Source organism: Peromyscus californicus, unplaced genomic scaffold, assembly GCF_007827085.1.
Source record: "Peromyscus californicus insignis strain IS unplaced genomic scaffold, ASM782708v3 Scaffold_4__1_contigs__length_199733344, whole genome shotgun sequence".
Taxonomy (NCBI): domain Eukaryota; kingdom Metazoa; phylum Chordata; class Mammalia; order Rodentia; family Cricetidae; genus Peromyscus; species Peromyscus californicus.
The window spans coordinates 169,722,098-169,741,498 of NW_026294562.1; the positions used below are offsets into that span (position 1 = coordinate 169,722,098).

General features: G+C 54.1%; 1 protein-coding gene across 1 annotated transcript; it reads right to left on the reverse strand.

Moving 5' to 3' along the window:
- Window positions 1-553: 553 nt before the first annotated feature.
- Window positions 554-15,980, reverse strand: Bcl3 (BCL3 transcription coactivator). Its single transcript, XM_052713813.1, is given in 10 exon segments — window positions 554-1,381; window positions 1,468-1,585; window positions 1,840-2,007; window positions 3,605-3,682; window positions 3,875-3,963; window positions 4,045-4,249; window positions 4,965-5,073; window positions 13,233-13,386; window positions 15,629-15,812; window positions 15,814-15,980. Coding segments are annotated over 10 exon segments (1,344 nt in total). The 5' UTR covers window positions 15,874-15,980; the 3' UTR covers window positions 554-1,202.
- Between the last annotated feature and the right edge of the window lie 3,421 nt (window positions 15,981-19,401).

Genomic DNA, 19,401 nt, shown 5'->3' on the forward strand with positions numbered 1-19,401 from the left:
TTAGACAAAAAGGGGGAAATGTTGTGGGATATTTGTACACTGTGTGAAGGTGTATTGCTGTGATTGGTGTAATTAAAAGCTGAACTGTCAATAGTTAGGCAGGAGGTATAGGTGGAATTTCCAGGGAGAGAAAGGAAGAGGAGGAGACGTCGGGAGACGCGGAGAGGAAACAGGAGGTGCAAGATGGAAGAGAGGTAACACCATGTGATAGAACATAGATTAATATAAATGGGTTAATTTAAGTTATAAGAGCTAGGTAGGAAAAAGCCTAAGCTATAGACCAAGCTTTCATAATTAATAAGAAGTCTCCATGTCATTATTTGGAAGCTGGCTGGTGGGACAAAAAAAAGACTTACTACATATTATATACATTATATTATAATATATTACATTTAAAATATATTATAATATGTACATATGCATTACATTACATACAACATCTTGTATTATTATATAATGTATATAATATAAATGTACATATAAGATATAATTATATATTATTTACATTCATTATATACACATATATTTATATACATCTATGTTTCTTTAAAGCCCAAACACCACAGTCAGCTGAGGTTCCCACAGTGACCCACAAATTGCTGAGTTCCTCAGAAACACCCACAGCATCCCCAGGGAAGATGTCACAATGTTCTAGTAACTCATTTTAGCTCCGAAGCCATCACCAGCCCCAGCCCCCTCTCTCAACGGCATTGGGACACAAGGCCACTCAGTGCACAGGTGAGCACTCACAGGCACACTTCTGCCACACCTGGTTAGGACAGATCCAAAGCAAGGGATATGGTACAAAAATAGTTTATTACAAAAGAAATCTGACCCAAACCTAATAATTTACATTGTGATCAGTGCTGCCCCAGACCCCTGTGCTCCTCCTGGTTCCTCAGGGTGGAGGAGGGCAGGGGAGGGGCTGTCCTCTGGTTCCTCCACTCCTGGGACGGAACCAAGAATCAATCATCTAGTAGATTCCAGACAGGGTACCTGGTGCCTGAGAATAATGGGACACTGAGAGTCCTGGGCAAGGGGTGAGATCAGGGCTATCTGTGCTCAGTAGTAGGAGGTCGTGCAAAACCTGGTCCTGGAGACTGGGGGGAAGCAGAACAAGGTCCTCACAGGTTCCAGAAGAGTGGTCCCCACAGGGCAGGGAGGCCCCTCCTCATGAGTCCGGGTCTGCCCCCCCATCCGTCTCAGCTGCTTCCTGGAGCTGGGGACGGGGGCACGGGCGGGCTTCGGAGGACCCCTGGGAAGGGCAGGAAGGCAGGTGGAGATGTAGTCGGGAGGAAGAAGTTTTGGGGGGCCACTGGGAAGCCAGGAGGGTCCTTCGGGGGAGACAGTGAGGGTGAGGAGCTTGGCGAGGAGTGGAGACCTGCGGAGGAAGAGACCAGGGTTAGGGCGGGGAGAAGGCGGCTGAGCTGGCTCCAGGGTCCTGAGCGCCCCAGGGCAGACTCTCACCATTGGAGCTGAGACGACTGCCGCTCTCAGGGGAAGTGGTGGCACTTTGGTCTGGGGATGGGTCGGGCTGTGACCCTGAGGCAGCCCGGGAGGCCTTCCCCCTTAGGATATCAATGACCTGTAGGAAAATGAGGGTCACCCGAGGCTATTCCAACCTTTATTCATTCTCTCTTTCCCTCTCTCCTCCGCAGCCCTCCTTCCCTCCCTCCATACACCCCTCACCCCCACCCCCTGCAAGGTGTCCCAGCTGAGGGCGTGCAGGCATTTCCTTTGCTTCGTGACTCGGTTTCCCCCTCCCACCGCCTCCCTTCCCGGCACTTTTGTTACCTCGCCTGCCTACGCTCACACCCCTCCCCAGGCCGACGCACTCACCCTGCGGCTGCGCGCCACCATGAGGGGCGTGTCGTTGTGACAGTTCTTGAGGCCGCTGTCAGCCCCGCTGCGCACCAGCGTGCGCACCAGAGGCAGGAGCCCGCGGCCGGACGCAGAGTGCAGAGCGGAGCTGCCGGAGTACATCTGCGCGTTCACGTTGGCGCCGTGCTGTGGGATGGGACATTCCGGTCAGGAGCCACGCGGGCTAGTGGCCTCACCTGGCCTGGGTCAGCTGGGGGAAGGGGACAGGTGATCACAACTGGGGCTCACACGGGTGACCAGAACCTGGAACGATTCTTGACAGGGGACTGGGGGGCGGGGCGGCGGCGGGGGGAGTGTCCAAGATGACATAGGCCTGTAATCCTAGCACTTGGAGAGTGGATGCAGGAAGATCAAGAGTTCAAGGTTAACCTGAGCTGCAAAGTGAGTTCAAGTCCAGCCCCAGCTACATCAGACTCTAAGGAGGGAGGCTAGGAGAGCTGGACACTGTGGTCCAGTCATTCAAGGGGGGAATAGGGAGGGGAGGCTTCCAGATAGTAGATGGAATGAGTGCAGAGGACAGAAGGACAAGGGGAAAGCCAGAAGCAGGGTTAACAAGGTCATCCCAGGCTAAAGCCTAGGCTGGCAGGACAACATTGGCTGTCCTCTGACCTCCGCAATATGGCTGACCAAGTCTAATTTTAAAAAGGGGCCAGCATGATGGCACACGCACCTTTAATCCTAGCCCTCAAGAGGCAGAGGCAAGATTTCTCTGAGTTCAAGGCCAGCCTGGTCTACAGAGTTAGTTCCAGGACAGTCAGGACTATGTAGTGGGACCCTATCTCAAAAACAAAACAAAACAAGACATAAAACAAAACAAAACAAAATGAAACAAAAAATTAAAAAATAAACTTGAGGGCTAGAGAGATGGCTCAGAGGTTAAGAACACTGGCTGCTCTTCCGGAGGTCCTGAGTTCAATTCCTAGCAACCATGTGGTGGCTCACAACCATCTATAATGAGATCTGTGCCCTCTTCTGGCCTGCAGGCATGCACGCCGGCAGAACACTGTATACATAATAAATAAATTAATTTAAAAAAAATAAAATAAACTTGAGGGATGAAGAAACGGCTCACTGATTAAGAGCACTATCTGCTCTTCCAGAGGGCAGGGCTTGATTCTCGGCACTCACATGGCACCTCACAACCATCTGTAACTACAGTTCTAGGGGATCTGACGCCCTCTTCTGGCCTCAGAGGACACTGCACACACCTGGTGCACAGACCTGTTTGCAGGCAAACCACCTATGTACAACAAAAAAAGAAAACAGGGTTGGGGATTTAGCTCAGTGGTAGAGCGCTAGCCTAGCAAGCGCAAGGTCCTGGGTTCGATCCTCAGCTCCCCCCCCCCCCGCAAAAAAAAAACAAACTTAGTAGCTCTGTGCCTTTCCTCCCAGCACTCTGGAGGCAGAAGCAGGCAGATCTCTGACTTTGAGGCCAACCTGGTCTACAGAGGGAGTTGTAGGCTAGCCAACTCTACATAGCGAGACCCTTTCTCAAAAAAAAAAAAAAAAATGGAAAAGAAAGAAAGAAAAGAAACTTGAATTTGCAAATGAGATGTTGAAGGGAAGAGTCACCAGAGGCGGAGCAGTAACCAGAGTCTGAACTGGAAAATGGGGTCCTCGCCAGGGGCGGAGGTGACAGCTGAGCTGACCACAGAGGCGGCGGGGGGGGGGGGGGGGGGGGGTGGAGGGGGAGGGGAAGGAGAAGCCAAAGATGGGTACGAACCAGCAGCAACAGCTGCACCATGCTCAGGCTGTTGTTCTCCACGGCGTGGATGAGTGGGGAGCGGCCGCTCTTGATGTCCTGCGGGAGGGCAGGACTCTCAGTCACCCCCTTCTCTGCAGGCTCTGAGCATCCCTCCCTTTGGTCCAGCCTCCGGGCGCGTTAGACACTTGAACCCTCGGCCCCCCTGGCGCCTTTTGCCAGCTCCGCCTCCTAGGCCACACCCCCGCGCAAGCAAGGCCACGCCCCTCACCGCCTGCCTCCCTGGCTCACCACTGCATCGATGTCTGCACCGCGCTCCAGGAGCAACAGAACAGCCTCCTGGCACCCGGTGTTCACGGCCACGTGCAGAGCGGTGAGCCCTGAGGGAGGGGAAACCGCAGTCAGTCCCCGGCCTGTGTTTGGACGGTGTCAATCTCACCCGGTCCCCTCTGGAGACTCACCTTCGTAATTGCGAGCCTCCAGGTCCACGGAGCCCGGGGCTGCGTTGTCCAGCAGGGCCTGCAGGCAGCTGGGGCTGCGGTGCTCGCACGCCAGGTGGGCTGCAGTCTGGCCGTGGCGGTCCAGGGCCATGGGGCTGGCACCAGCTGTCACCAGGAGCCGGACCATCTCTGGTAATGTGGTGATTACAGCCAAGTGGAGTGGAGTCTGGGGAACAGTGACGGCGAGGGATCAGAGTACTCCTGTGCGTGCACCTCGGGTTTTCTGAGTCTATTAATGGAAGCCTTTTACGTCTCTCCCAGTTCAAGAGGCCGAGACCCCCGCGTCTACCTCAGAACCCAGAGAGTCTGCCTCGATAGAGATGTTGTGATATGGATAAGGTGTCAAGGAGCCCATGTGGACCCACCCCGGACTTGCTCTATAGATGAGGATGACCTCAATTCCTGATGGTCCTGCCTCCACCTCCCTCCAAGTGCTGAGACCAATGGAGTGAGCGGCCATGCTGACTTTTGCTTGTTTGGTTTGGTTTTAAACGTTTTATATATTTACGTTGTCTGCGTGTGTGAGTACGTGTGTGCCACGGTTCACTGGTGGAGGTCAGTGGACAACTTGAGGCAGTGAGTTTCAAACTCAGGATGTCAGGCTTGGCGGCAAGCACCTTTACCTGCAGAGTCAGCTGGGCTCCAGCCCTCTATTGTTTATGCCCAGTTCGCGTTCAGTCTCCCAAAGGCTGGATGACAGATTTATGCTACCATGCCCAGATTCCGTACCCTCTCTTCCCGGGACCTGGATGCTGGCTCCCTGCTGCATGTCTCCTCCGGGACTTCTCCTTCCCAGGAGCAAGACCCCCAAAGCCCCAGGGAAGCTGGGGTGTGGAGTGCCTTTTGTTTAGCCCCAATTCCGGCTCCCCAGCCCATCTCACCTGCTGCAGGTTGTTGTGGACGTCCAGTTCCCGGCCTCCCTGCTGGAAAAGGAGGACTAACCGGAGGGCAACGGCCATGTTATCCTGGACCACAGCAATGTGAAGAGGCCTGAGGGGACACACAGGAGCAATCATGGGATTAGGGGCTGCTCACTAGACTGCTGAAAGTGCTGTGTGGGATGCTTTGGAAGGGCGTTCAGAGTACGGGCTTTTTGCTTGTTTGGTTTTGGTTTTTCGAGACAGGGTTTCTCTGTGTAGCAGCCCTGGCTGTCCTGGAACTCACTCTGTAGACCAGGCTGGCCTCCAACTCAAAAGAGATCCACCTGCCTCTGCCTCCCTAGTGCTGGGATTAAAGGTGTGCACCAACACCACCACCCAGCTGAGTACAGTCATTTACAACCATCCTGGGACAGCTCAAATTGGCTTCCTCTGGCATCATTACAGCCCCCACCCCACCCCATCCCGGCACTCTGGCTTTCACCTGCCCTGTCAGTCCCTCACATCAGAGGAACGTTTTCAGATATGTCTTTTGTTCCAAAATGTGAGTTTTTAAAAACTGGATAGTTTTTGGTTTTAGTGTGCTAGGAACAAAACAAAATGTTTCTACTGGCTAAGCAGGGAATCTACCACTGAGCCACACCCCAGCCCCTCACTGGGGGATTCTAGGCAGGGGCTCTACCACTGAGCCATGCCCCCAGCCCCTCACTGGGGGACTCTAGGCAGGGGCTCTACCACTGAGTCACACCCCCAACCCCTCACTGGGGAATTCTAGGCAGGGGATCTACCACTGAGCCACACCCCAGCCCCTCACTGGGGGATTCTAGGCAGGGGCTCTACCACTGAGCCACCCTCCAAGTTCCTCACTGGGGGATTCTAGGCAAGCATACTGCTGCTGAACCATGCCCCCAGTCTTCACATGACTTTTTTTCTGACAGGTTGTTACTGTATAACTCAAGTTGTCTCTTATCTTACTAAATGGCCCAAGATGTCCTCAACTTCATGGTAATTCTCTTGTCTTCTGAATGCTACGATTACAGGCTTGGAAACATCACAAATGGATAAGCCCTATGTGAGTGGGTGTCAGTCTACCTATGTAACTCAGAGTGGTCTCAAATGGGCAGTCCTCCTGCCTCAGCCTCCCTAAGTCATCTACCATCTCCTTGCTCTCTCTCTTCTCCGCTTTGGACACATTGGCCTCCATGCAGACTCGCATGCCCTCACCCCTCCCCTGCCACATTGGCCTCCAAGTGCTCTGTGGCTCATTGTGCAGTTTGCAATCATGTCCTGTTTGATTCTTTCCATCAGAATGTCTGCTCCACAGCAGGACAACATTCCCTGCCCAGAGTCTAGGGCGTACCTGACAGAGAGCAGGCACACAGTGACTAAGCACATCCCAAATGGTCACCCTGGATGCTGCGTGACCGCTTCCCCAGCCTTCCCCAAGCTGTGGCTTCCTCATCTGGGAAGTGGGGCATGTGAACTCATTGTAAGGTCTCTGCCATACATCAGGCTCAGCCTCCAGCTGAAGACATTCCAGGGCTTTCTGTGGAGCACAGACTTTGATTAAAAGGAGAAAAGCCCGGGTGTGGTGGGGTGCAAACTTTTACTCCCAGCACTCAGGAGGCAGAAGCAGGAAGATCTCAGTGATTTTGGGATCACCCTGACCTACATAGGGAGCTCCAAGCCAGTCAGGATTGCAGAGTGACACCTGTCTCAGAAGAATAAAATAAGGTGGTGGCTCATGCCTTTAATCCCAGCACTTGGGAGGCAGAGGCAGGTGGATCTCTGTGAGTTCGAGGGCAGCCTGGTCTACAGAATGAGTTCCAGGACAGCCAGGGCTACACAGAGAAACCCTGCCTCAAAAAACAAAACAAAACAAACAAAAAACCCACCAAACAAAAAAGAATAAAATAAGGAGGAAGGACCCACATGGGATATGGATCCTGGCTCTGGAGCTGGGTTCAGCAGTCCTTATAAGTGAAGGACCCGTTCTCCAGCTCACGAAGGCTTCCACTTCTGACAACCTGACGATTATCTCTGCTGGGAAGAGCTGCTCACTCAAGGTCATGCCCTGTGGGATGGGAGCAGCTGCCATGCAACAGTTCCTAGAGACTGGTCATTGCTCCACTTACCCACTCTCCCATCTAGGAAGGCCACATCAGCTTCACCATTTCCTGTGGGATCCCCGAAGCCCTCTTCAGACTCCTCAGTGCGCTCCCCACTGAGGCACTTGCCCTCTTCCCAGGAATCCCAGCCTGCCATTCAGAGCTGAGGGCAAACAGGAGCATTGTATCTGTTGGTGCATGGGCTCAGAGGGAGAGCATTGGGCAGACTGCATGCCCGCATGCATTGTGGTGTTTGCGGGCGTGTGTGTTGCTGTGTGTGCATTGTGGTGTTTGCGGGCGTGTGTGTTGGTGTGTGTGCATTGTGGTGTTTGCGGGCGTGTGTGTTGCTGTGTGTGCATTGTGGTGTACGCAAGTGTGTGTGTTGCTGTGTGTGCATAGTGGTGTATGTGGGTGTGTGTGTTGCTGTGTGTGCACTGTTGTGTATGCCTGTGTGTGTGTGTGTAATGCTGTGTGTGCATTGTGGTGTATGTGGGCATGTGTGTGTGTGTTGCTGTGTGTGCATTGTGGTGTATGCGGGTGTGTGTGTTGCTGTGTGTGCATTGTGGTGTATGCGGGTGTATGTGTTGCTGTGTGTGCATTGTGGTGTATGCGGGTGTATGTGTTCCTGTGTGTGCATCAAGTGTCTCCCTCTGTGCTCTCCACCTTACTTTCAAGTTTTTAATTAATTATTTGATAATATGACACACTATCTCAGTCCTTGACTGACATGGAACTCGATATGGAAGCCAGGCTGGCCCCAAACTCAGAGATCCGCCTGGCTCTACCTCCCCAGTGCTGGGATTAAAGGTGTGCGCCACTATACCTGGCTTTATTTGTCTCTTTATTGTTCATGTATGCACGAGTGTGGGCATATGTGCCCCAGCACCTGTTGGAGGTCAGAGGCCCGCAGAGGTCATTTCTCTTCCCCCACCGTGTGGGTTTTGGTGATCAATCTCAGGTTGTTAGGCTTGCTTATAGCCTCTCGGCTCCCTGAGCCATCCCCCAACCCCTCTACTGTATTTATTATATTGTTTTCTTTTTTCTGCTTTTCCTGTGAGTGTGGTGTGCATGCACGGTTTTGCCCTTGTGTGAGTACACATTTGTGCACACGCATGTGTGTTGGTGTCAGAAACTATGCCCCATCACTCTTCCACCTTCTTTTTTTTTTTTTTTTTGGTTTTTTGAGACAGGGTTTCTCTGTGTAGCTTTGTGCCTTTCCTGGATCTCACTCTGTAGACCAGGCTGGCCTTGAACTCACAGAGATCCGCCTGGCTCTGCCTCCCGAGTGCTGGGATTAAAGGCGTGCGCCACCACCACCCGGCCCACCTTCCTTTTTGAGACTGGCTTTCTCCTTGGGAGGCAGAGGCAGGCAGATCTCTGTGAGTTCGAGGCCAGCCTGGTCTACAGAGCGAGTTCCAGGACAGCCAGGGCTACACAGAGAAACCCTGTCTCAAAAACAAAGTAAAACAAACAAACCAAAAAAAGTTTGTTTTGTTTTGTTGGCAGGGCGGTGGTGGCGCACCCCTTTAATTCCAGTACTTGGGAGGCAGAGGCAGGTGAATCTCTGTGAGTTCAAGGACAGCCTGGTCTACAAAACGAGTTCCAGAACAGCTAGGACTGTTACACAGAGAAACCCTGTCTCAAAATAAACAAACAAACAAACAAATAAATAAATCGATAAAGATAAATAAATGAATGAATGAATAAAATGCTTTTTTGCGGCCGGGTGGTGGTGGCGCACGCCTTTAATCCCAGCACTTGGGAGGCAGAGGCAGGTGGATCTCTGTGAGTTCGAGGCCAGCCTGGTCTCCAAAGCGAGTACCAGGAAAAGCGCAAAGCTACACAGAGAAACCCTGTCTTGGAAAAAAAAAAAAAAAAAAGAAAAGAAATGCTTTTTTGATGCAGCGCAACAGAGCACCTGCCTAGAACCCCCAGTGAGGGGCTGGGAGTGTGGCTCAGTGGTAGAGCCCCTGCCTAGAATCCCCCAGTGAGGGGCTGGGGTGTGACTCAGTGGTAGAGCCCCTGCCTAGAATCCCCCAGTGAGGGGCTGGGGTGTGGCTCAGTGGTAGAGCCCCTGCCTAGAATCCCCCAGTGAGGGGCTGGGGTGTGGCTCAGTGGTAGAGCCCCTGCTTAGAATCTAGGTTAGGTCCTGCAAGGCTCTGGGTTCCATTCTCACCACCACAAAAAAAAAAAAAAAAAAAAAAAAAAAAAAAAGTCCATTAATGAAGCATCTACTTTCTCACGTGCCAACTGCTTCTTATTAACCAGATCCTTACCAAAGCAGAAAGGTCCAGTGAGCATCCAGAATCCACAGTTCAAATCACCTCCCCATATTATTCAGAGGGAGCCCTGAAATCTCAGGGTCCAAGGGGCTTTGGTGAGGAGGGGCTCATCCCTCCAGGAATGCACACTGGATAGCAGCGCTCCCTAGCGAAGGCCTGGGCAAAGTGCCTCCTGTGTAGCCTGGCATTTCTTCCCACAATAGCGCCGCAGACAAGAACAGATTACAGTGGGCGAATCCCTGAATCTAGATCCAGATGTTGTTAATCAGATGGAAATCGAAAATGCTGGGGGAGGGGCGAGCCCCGAGCCCCCTCCCAGTTTGGATTCGCTGCATGCCCCGGCAGCAGCATCTCCCTAGGTGCGCAGTCCGCCAGGGTCCCTCCCGGCGCGGGCGGGGTTAAACGAGGGCAGAGGGAGCGAATGATTTCAGAGAAACCGTCCAGGCTTCAGTTCCCATAAATGCGCGGGCCGCAGGGGGTGGGGCGGGGCTGGAGGAAGTGGGGACGGGAGGGGCGGCCCAGCCCTCGGACTTCCAGTAACAGGTCTGCGGGGCGGGGCTGGGCTTCCTGCTCCCGGGGGAGGGAAGCCTGGCCAGTTGGGGATCTACCCGGCCATACCCTGGCACCCCAACTTCCACTCTCCCAGTGGGGGAGGAGAGAGACAGAACCCCGAGTCCTCCAGTCCTAGGGCCCCTCTTGCAGCTTCCCTGGGCCCAGCCTCAGCTGGCTCGTTTCCCCTCTCCATTCCAAGGTCATCCATACCAAGGTCTTTCTTGGGACTTCGGAAATACACTGTCATAAGTCTACCGAGCAGGGAGGTTCCCCCCTCCCCAAGTAGCCCCTCTCTCTTCCATGTTCCTTGGAGGACGCAGGATCACAATACTCCAATCTTTTACCTCGTTGGGGGACACACTTCCAGGCCCACAGGCAGGCAGCTTCACTAGCCTGTGAGACCACATTATTACAAACGACCGGGCATCGGTTTCTAAAGTTTGCTTGATTTCTGGTGCGCGTGGCTAGCCGAGGGCCGTGACCCCCGAGACCCTCTCCCGGCGTAAGGAAATCCTTTCACTTTCCTTTAAAATGCATGGAACCACGGTTGGTTTTTGAGACAAGGTCTCGCCACCCTCCGCCTTTCTGGTGCTGCGATTACAGGTATGCACACCACTGTCTGAAATATTAATTTTCTTGAACAAAGGACTGAAAACTCGTGTATGAGACCTGTGTAAGCGCCTGGTCCCCAAACAAGCCCACCCCCACCCCGCGCGCCCATCTCTTTCCTTATTCTCCTTGAAGATGGAGGAATTCTATACCCCAGTTCCTGCCTTGAGACTTAAGGCATGTACCCCATGTCTCTTGCAGAAAGATCTGCAGTTTCTGACGTCTTTGGACTCCAAATGGCCTTAATCTATAGCCCAGGCTAACCTCAAGCTGGAGATGACCCTCCCTGAACTTGCTGGGAGTATTAGAAGCTTGAACTACCATGCTGACTTTTCCTGAGATTCCTGTTGCCCTCAAAGAAGCCAAGTCCAGACAACAGGCCTCTGGTTCTCTAGGATTTAGACCTAGGGTCCCCTGGCCAGCCTCCCTGCCCTGCCCTCCCCCAGCCTGTGTGAAGTGGGGCTGCTGGCGCAGGCAAGCTGGGGTTTGGCCGGCTGCCCATTCCCGTAAGCCTCGGCCCCAGCGGAAGGGGTTAAGGTTGGAGGGAGCGCCGGAGTGAGTGAAGGGTGCTGACGTGGGGGAGGCAGAGCAGCTGGGCTGCGGTCAAGTTCTGCGAGAAGGGATTTCCCCGAGCCGGCAGCTGAGGCAGAAGTGTTTGCGTTGGGGGGGCGGGGAGGGGCTGGGAGAGGGGTGAGGGGCTGTGACTGCAGGCTGCACCCTGCTACCAGACCACAGACAACTCACCCCAGGGGACAGTTACGAATGAAACCTTCTCCGTATTTGGCCCCTGGGGTGGGAAGCAGCTAGAGTTTATTGAGTCTTTTATGGACCTCTGACACTTTCTCCTGCTTGAACTCACGTGGTAGCCTACAGCCTCCCCAGGGCAACTCTGTTCAAACATTACCTACTCAAGTATTGAGCGCTTACTGTTTGTCCAGCCCTGTTCTGTGTGCTCTTGTGTATACATCATTGTGAAAGGTCTGTGACCAGGCCTGGTTTCCAAACAGAAACTGAGGCTTCATAATATCCAGCCACATATCCACCCTTTCTCTATACAAATGGGCCTATTGATCTCTGGCTAGGGATTCCAGACCCCAAGCCAATTCCCATATGAGGGTTCCTTATAAAAATCATTTCTGCCAAATGATAATCCCCGTATGTGGGAGGCTGAGGCAGGAGGATTGCTGTGAGTTAGTTATAAGCTGGCCTAGGCTACATAGTGAGTTCCAGGCCACTCCCTTCCAGAGTGAGACCCTGTTTCAATTTAAATGGAAAAGCTGGACATGGAGGTGCAGGTCTGGAATCCCAGCACTGGGGGATGCGAGCAGGATCAAAGTAGTCTTAGGCTAGATTGTGAGTTCCGGGCCAGCCTGGCCTACATGTGACCTTTACTCAACAAAACAAAACAGTTTATCTTCTCCAAAGAGGGGCATACTTACAATTCCTGTTTTTACAGAGAGGGAAACTGAGGTACAGGGGAGGGAGAAAACAGCTAGCTGAGATTCATGCCCAGGTTAGTTGAACAACAGCAGTCAATTGCATGGGACCTTCATTATATGCTCCGCCCAGGCCTAAATCCTCCTGTGACCTAGCAGATACCCAAGAGATAAGTCAGAGGGTTGGGAAATCAGCTCAGTGGGCTATGGCCATGAAAGAATGATGTGGACTAGGATAGGAATGATCCAAGATTGGGAGCAAGCCAGGGTGAGTGCTGCTCCACTCTGAATGTGAGTGTGCACACACCCTGAAAGCAGGCAGGATCGGCTCGCCCTACAGTAACAGCAAGGCTAAACAACACTCAGTGTCTTCTGTGGTGCTGGGAATGGAATCTGGGTCTCATGTGTGCTGAGCTGCAACCCCCAACCACTTGTTTTATTTTCTGTAGTCCAGGCTGGCTTTGAACTCTTGAATTCTCCAGCCTCTACCCTTAGCTTCCCCCAGAACAAGGCTTACAGGTGGACATCACCACCCCGAACTCTAATCAGAGTTTGCTGAACACAGGACATATGACACACTAGACTCAAATCTCTCATGTACTTTGTAATACCTCCAGAAAATCAGCAGATAAAATACAGTTCCCAGAGCTGGGCGTGGTGATGCACACCTTTGATCCCAGCACTCAGGAGGCGGATGAAGGCGTATCTATGTAAGTTTGAGTTGAGCCTGGGCTACAGAGGAGTTCCAGGCCAGTTAGGGCCACATAGTGAGACCCTGACTCAAAAATGGGTGGGAGCTGGAGCGATGGCTCAGCGGTTAAGAGGGGTGGCTGCTCTTCCAGAGGACCCATAGGAGCTCACAACCATCTGTAACTCCATTTCTAGGGGATCTGTGCCTTCTGCTTGCCTCCTCAGGCACCAGGCATGCACCTGGTGCACAGACATTCACACAGACAAAACACCCATATATGTAAATACGATTTTAAAAACTGAAAACAAAGAAAGATACATAGTTCTCGTTTTTTGGATTATGATAAAAATTGAGAGGTTGGCGGTGTGACTTCCTGTTAGAGCAAGCAAGGAGCATGCGCAATGTTCAGTCTCCCACCCCCACAACAGCCCTAGCCAATGAGTGCTCTTAAGTGCCTATTTTCCATAGGAAGAAACTGAGGCTCAGAGAGAGGGAGGGTCCTGTTCAGTGTCTGGAGGTAGATCCTAATGTGGATCAGAGCCAAATGTCCCCATGTTATGGAGGGCTTGGCTCCTCCACACTCTGTCACTTACGTATCTCCATCCTCATCTGCACGGGTGGCCAGGGCAATGTCGGCTGAAAGGGGGTGTTCCATAGGGCACATCCTGGAGTAGAGGTGTGTAGGCAGGTTCAGCAGCGGAAAGGGGGGTCCCACCGTAGGGGTAGAGTAAATGGGCATCATAGGTCCTGGATACAGCAGAGACAAAGGGAAGACCCAGATGAAGCCAAACCCACAGACCCTCAGCTAGGGGTCTCTCCCTTCAGGCCTTGGTATCTCCCCAAATCCCCTGCTCCCATTCTCATGTAGCCCAGGCTGGCCTTGAATTTAATATGCAGCTGAAGATAACCTCAAAACCTTGATCCCCGTCTCCATCTCCTCAGTGCTGGAATTATAGACCTGCATCACTTCACTTACATTCTCACTTTATATATATGGATTTACTCATTTTTAATTTTCTATGTATGTGTGTGTGCCTGAGTGTATTTATGTGCACCACATTTGTGCATGTGCCCATGGAGGCCGGTAGAGGGCGCCAGATCCCCTGAAACTGGAGATTACAGGGACTTGTAAGTCCCTACAATGTGGATGTTGAGATCTGAAGTCAAGTCCACTGCAAGAACACTAAGTACTTTCAATTGCTGAGCCAGCTCTCCTGCCCTAAGGTCCCTTTTCTTTTAAAGAACTTTTTATAGTTATTACTTTTAAGAGCTGTACTAACTTTGTAATGTGTATGAATGTTTTGCCTGCATGTATGTATATGCGCCACATGCCTGCCTGAAGCACTCAGAGGCCAGAAGAGGGCTTTGTGTTCCCAGAACTGGAGATACAGATGGTTTTGTGAGACCTGGGTGCTGGGAACAAGCCCAGGTCTTCTGCAAGAGCAGCAAGTGCTCTTAACCACTGAGTCATTTCTCTAGACCCCACCCTGCCTTTGAAACACAGTGTCACTATGTTTTAGCCCAGACTGGCCTTAAACTCATGGAGATCCTCCTGCTTCAGCTTCCCAAGTGCTGGGATTACAGGCATGCATCACCATGTTTGACTATCCCAGATTCTGTTAGCACCTCAAACTTGGTCCTTAAGGCCCAAGACCACATTCTCATTCCTTCCCCTCCTCAGCTTCTGCACCCTTCATTCCTCACCCTAACCCCTAGCCTCATCCCCATTCCCTCCTATGACGAGTTCTTTTCTCATGAACGTCTGGCCTCTACATCCACAGAAGAGACCTTTAAGGGCAGAGAGAACCCTGTCACCACCCGGCAGGGGTACCCCAGTTACAAAGTTACACTGTGAGAAACTTTGTAGCTGAAGGATGCAGTTGATGGACTAAAGATCTGGGTGCTGGGTGTATAATAAACACACAGTGGGTCTGGGGAGCCAGGACAGTTAGAAAACTTGGCCCTAGAACCTTTTAGATGAAACTTTCGGGAAGGACCATTGCAAAGATGGGAAAACAGAGGCTGGGGTCTCATCAGGCCAAGGAAGGCCTCCTGTTTCGCAGCTTGATGCCCTCATGCTGAAGCATGGATAGGCTAGCAGCTGCAGAACCCAGAGGGCCCAAGGAAACCGTCGTCGTCAGCAACTCTGGGGTGTCTAGCAGATAGGAAGGTGGTTACTGCAGGGGAATGCCCCTTCCTTGATATAAAGGTTGGGGAGAAGGGTACCTGCCTTCCTGCCATCTGACCAGCTTTGGGGTTCCCTTTCTGCAGTCTCACCTTTCCAGGACCCTGAATCCCTTTCCTTGGATCTAAGTTCTTCAGTTTCTGAATTGCTTGGTTGTGTTCCCTTCCTAGAACCTCAGTTCCCAAGCCTGCCCCTAGGGCCACCTGACACAGGGACACTTGGGAACACGCACAACTGGATGTGCAGAATGCTGGGTCTGTTGCCCAACTCCTCCAAACCTTCAGTATTGGGGTCCTTGGGGCTCTACGTGTCATCATTTAGAGCTGGGATCCAAACACGGGGGTGTTCAGAACCCCAATGCCTTTCTCTGGATCCCTATGACCCTGAAATATCAGTTCTCAAGATTTTAACCTAAGGTACCAGTCTTCTTAGATCCTTGTTCTGTTTCTATGCCCCCCACATATCCGCACACCAGAACCCCGGTTTCCAAGGCCCGAGTGACAATTCTTCATAGTCCTTAACGTCTGGTCCCTCCCAGACTGAAATTTCGTGTCTCTGGGATCCCATATCTGCGCCACTGGACACTGTCCCCTGATCCCCCCCCAGACCATTTGACCCTTGGGCACCCCTCTGACCTCCAGTTTCTCGGCACCCTCATGGCTGAGCTCCAGGGCTTTGCAACCTGTTTCCTAGCTTCCATCCTAGAGTCCCTGCTACCAGGAACCCCATCTATTTGTGTCCTGTGCTCTGCTGACCTCAGGTGGCCCCCACCCGGCCCTGGCCCTCGCGGGGGAGGCTACTCACCCGGGTAGTAAAGCGCCTCGGGCCTGGCCACGCCGTGGGGGGGCCCAGGGACAGCTAGGGTGTCGCAGCTGCTGCGCAGGGGGTCCAGGGGTCCGGCAGGGGCGCGCGGGGCTGCGGGCTCCGGGGACGCGGGGCGCAGAGGGCGTTTGCGGAGCGGCAGCGCGGCGCCCGGCGTGCCCTTGGGGGGGCCGGGTGCGCAGGTCCACGGGCCCCTCGTCCATGGCCCCCGCGGGGCATCGGGGCATCGGGCCGCCCGGAGACGCCGGGGCGCGCGGCAAGCTCGGCACGGGAAGGCGGTCTCGCCGGGCTGCGGGACTTCCCCTGCTGCCGACTGAACTGAAGGGACTTTTGTCAGCCGGGGCGGCGCCCGCCTCCCGCCTCCCCGCCCCCGGGCCCCCAGGGCCACCCGTCCGCCCCAGGGGTTTCCTGGACCCGCGTCTCGGAGGCGGAGCCCGCGCTCCTGGTCCCCACCCGCCACTCTGCTCAGCGTGCCTCTGGCCCAGAGCTCAGTCTGGTCCTAGAGATAATCTCTCTCTCTCTCTCTCTCTCTCTCTCTCTCTCTCTCTCTCTCTCTCTCTCTCTCTCTCTCTCTCTCTCTCTTTCTCTCTCTGTAGCCCAGGCTAGCCTCGACCTGGATCTGTAGCAGAGGGTGGTCTGGACCTTCTGATCTTCCTGTTTCCACCTCCAGGTGCTGAGAAGACACCTGTTCCACTTGGTCTTGGTTCTTTCTTTCTTTTTCTTAGTCCAGGGGTCATGTAGCCCAGGCTAGCCTTGAATTTGCTATGTAGCAGGGAATGACCTTGAACTCCGGATCCTTCTGCCTCTGCCTCCTATCTTCCCTCCCAAAAGCTGAGGCTGTGGACGAGGACCACCATTAACAGGCAGATTTTCCTGTTGGTTGAGCAGGGGCCTCCTGCATGCCAGGGACCAGAGCTTCTCAGCCCCCTCTGTGGTCCCTAGCTCTGAATCCCACGGCTGTGTCTGGCTAGACAAGTCCACATTTCCTGTCTTTGACTCTGCTGTCACAGGTCCCATCTTTCCTTTAGTGTTCCTGAGTCTTTCAGTCACCTCCTCTGGCCCCAACCCTGCAATTCCTGGAGACCACAGGGTTGCTAGGACATGGGTTCGAATCCTGCCTTCTACTTCCTCTTGGGTGACCTTGACCATGCACTTCCCTCCCCCAGTCGTTTCCTTTTTTAACCCCCCCCCCCCTCTTTTGGCAATACCGAAGACTAGGAACTTGTGCACAGCAAGCAATCGCCCGGCACTGAGATGTCCAGCCTTCTTTCTGTTTTCCAAGCTTTCTCAGCTGCCCAAGCAGGCCTTGCGTTTGCTTGGTAGCCCCGGACTGCTTTGAATTTGGAATCTTCCTGCCAGCCCCTTGAGGAGGTGGGATGGCAGGCCTACACCATCAGGGGGAGTGCTCAGACTCACTCTTTGAGAGAATGAAAATCTCAGACCAGGGCAGGGACTTGTTTTTGGCTGGTGCCCAGGAACTAGGCACACTCTGCCTTCCTTGTGCCTCCCGGCTTGCAGGGCAGTGTGTGTGTGTGTGTGTGTGTGTGTGTGTGTGTGTGTGTGTGCGCAGGGGAGCTTTGAATGTGTGTCTCTGCCGGGTCCCTGCACCCAGCCCGAGGCCTCAGAGGAGAAGTGAGCGCCATGAATCCCAGAAGCAGAGGGAAGAGACCTGGAGACAGATCCTGGGAGCGTCGTCGATAGCTAGGGAGTATAGAGGTTGAGCCAGCAGGCCGCAGTGAGGGCTCAAGGCCAGACACTTGTGGCGCTTGGGGGTGCAGGCTGACTCCCTCAGCTTCCCCCACTTCCCTTCCCACCCCGAGGAGGGGCCGGAGGGTGGGGAACAGGCCCGGCTGGTTGGGGCCCTGACTCAAAGGCGCAGGAGCAGGGGAGGCGGGGCAGAGGCTCCGCCTCCCCAGGGCCCGCCCCGGGGCGGGGCCGCAGCTGGGGCTTTCCCGGACATCCCTGGAGGTGGAGCAGCCGCTGGGGTTGAGTCCAGGTCACTGAGTCACAGCGAGGCGGAGGGGCGGGGGGCGGCTGGAGACTTGGGGAGGCAGGGGAATGGGCACTGCGCCTCAAACACGCTCAGAGGATTCTCAGGGTCCTCTGGCTCTCTCTCCGGATGTCCATGTTCTCTACAAACCTTCCCCCTTGTCTCCTGTTCTGTTCCCTGACTCTTTTTTTTTTACTAGAAAGGTAGCTCAGGCTGACCACGGACTAGGGGCAATCCTCCTGCCTCGGCCTCCAGAGTGCTGGGATCACAGGTGTGTGCCCACCATCCCCGTTTTTCTGCCTCTTTTTGCCTCTGCGTCCTCCGCGGCCCTGGGACCACGAGGTGGGCGTGGAACCTGTGAGGGGACTTTGGTCGGCTGGGGCCGCACCCGAGTGGATGGTTAACCTGGTCTGTGGGACTCGAGGTGCCAGCTGACCTTACCTCTTCCCACTGCTTTTGTCTCGCTCTGGCTGCCCCCCTCTCCCACCCCCCACCCTACAGGATGCCCTTCAGATGAATTAGGGGAGAGAACCAGACCTGGGTTTAAATCTCACCTCTAAGCCACCGGGGGAGTTGTGTCTGCCTGTAATTCCAGGTACTCAGGAGCAGAGGCAAGAGGATAGAAAGGTTTGGGTTAGCCTGGGCTACAAAGTGAGTTGAAAGCCAACCTGGGCAACCCGTGGAGACTCTATCTCAACAAAATGAGCTAACAAAACAAAAGTGCACGCTTAGTACCCCAGCACCACAGAGGTGAAGGCAGGAGGGCCAGGAGTTCAAAGGCCAGCCTTAGCTACCTACAGAGAGAAGGTTTGAGGCCAGCCTGGGCTACATGGTCCCAAAAGTGAACAAACGGCCAGGGAGATGCCCTATCAGGCAAAGGTGCTGGCCAGCAAGCTGAATGACCTGAGTTCAATATTCAGAACCTTCTCCCTGTGTGAACTGAGAGGCGCCAATCCTCTCTTGAGACTCAGTTTGTTCTGGACAGCTAGGCAATGTCACCTCTGCCTGCCAGCGTGGGGGTGGGGGGCACAGCACGGTGAGAATAAGAGTCACCTTGGAAAGGCTGGGGGCTGATTCAGCATCTGCTAGCCCACTCCTCAAAGCCCAAGAGGAAGTTGGGGAGCTCTGACCACTATTCGGAAGCTGAGGGCAGGGCTTAGGGGGCGTGATTTGGGACAGCTGGGTGGTGGCTTGGCCCTCACAGGACTGGAGCAGGTGGCCCAAAGTGTGGGTGCCAGGCTCAGAGGTGCCACAAGGTACTGGGAGAGGTGGTACTTGGTGCTGATGTGTGTGTGAAAAAGGAGGAGGAGAGACAAAAGGGCCTGGGGAGAAGGACAGGGTCTGATGGAGGAGGTGAGGGAGGAGGTGAGGGCCTGAGGGAGGAGGTGAGGGTCTGAGGGAGGAGGTGAGGGCCTGAGGGAGGAGGTGAGAGAGGAGGTGAGGGCCTGAGAGAGGAGGTGAGGGCCTGAGAGAGGAGGTGAGGGCCTGAGAGAGGAGGTGAGGGCCTGAGAGAGGAGGTGAGGGTCTGAGAGAGGAGGTGAGGGTCTGAGAGAGGAGGTGAGGGAGGAGGTGAGGGTCTGATGGAGGAGGTGAGGGAGGAGGTGAGGGCCTGAGGGAGGAGGTGAGGGCCTGAGGGAGGGGGTGAGGGCCTGAGGGAGGAGGTGAGGGCCTGAGGGAAGAGGTGAGGGCCTGAGGGAGGAGGTGAGGGCCTGAGGGAGAAGGACAGGGTCTGATGGAGGAGGTGAGGGAGGAGGTGAGGGTCTGA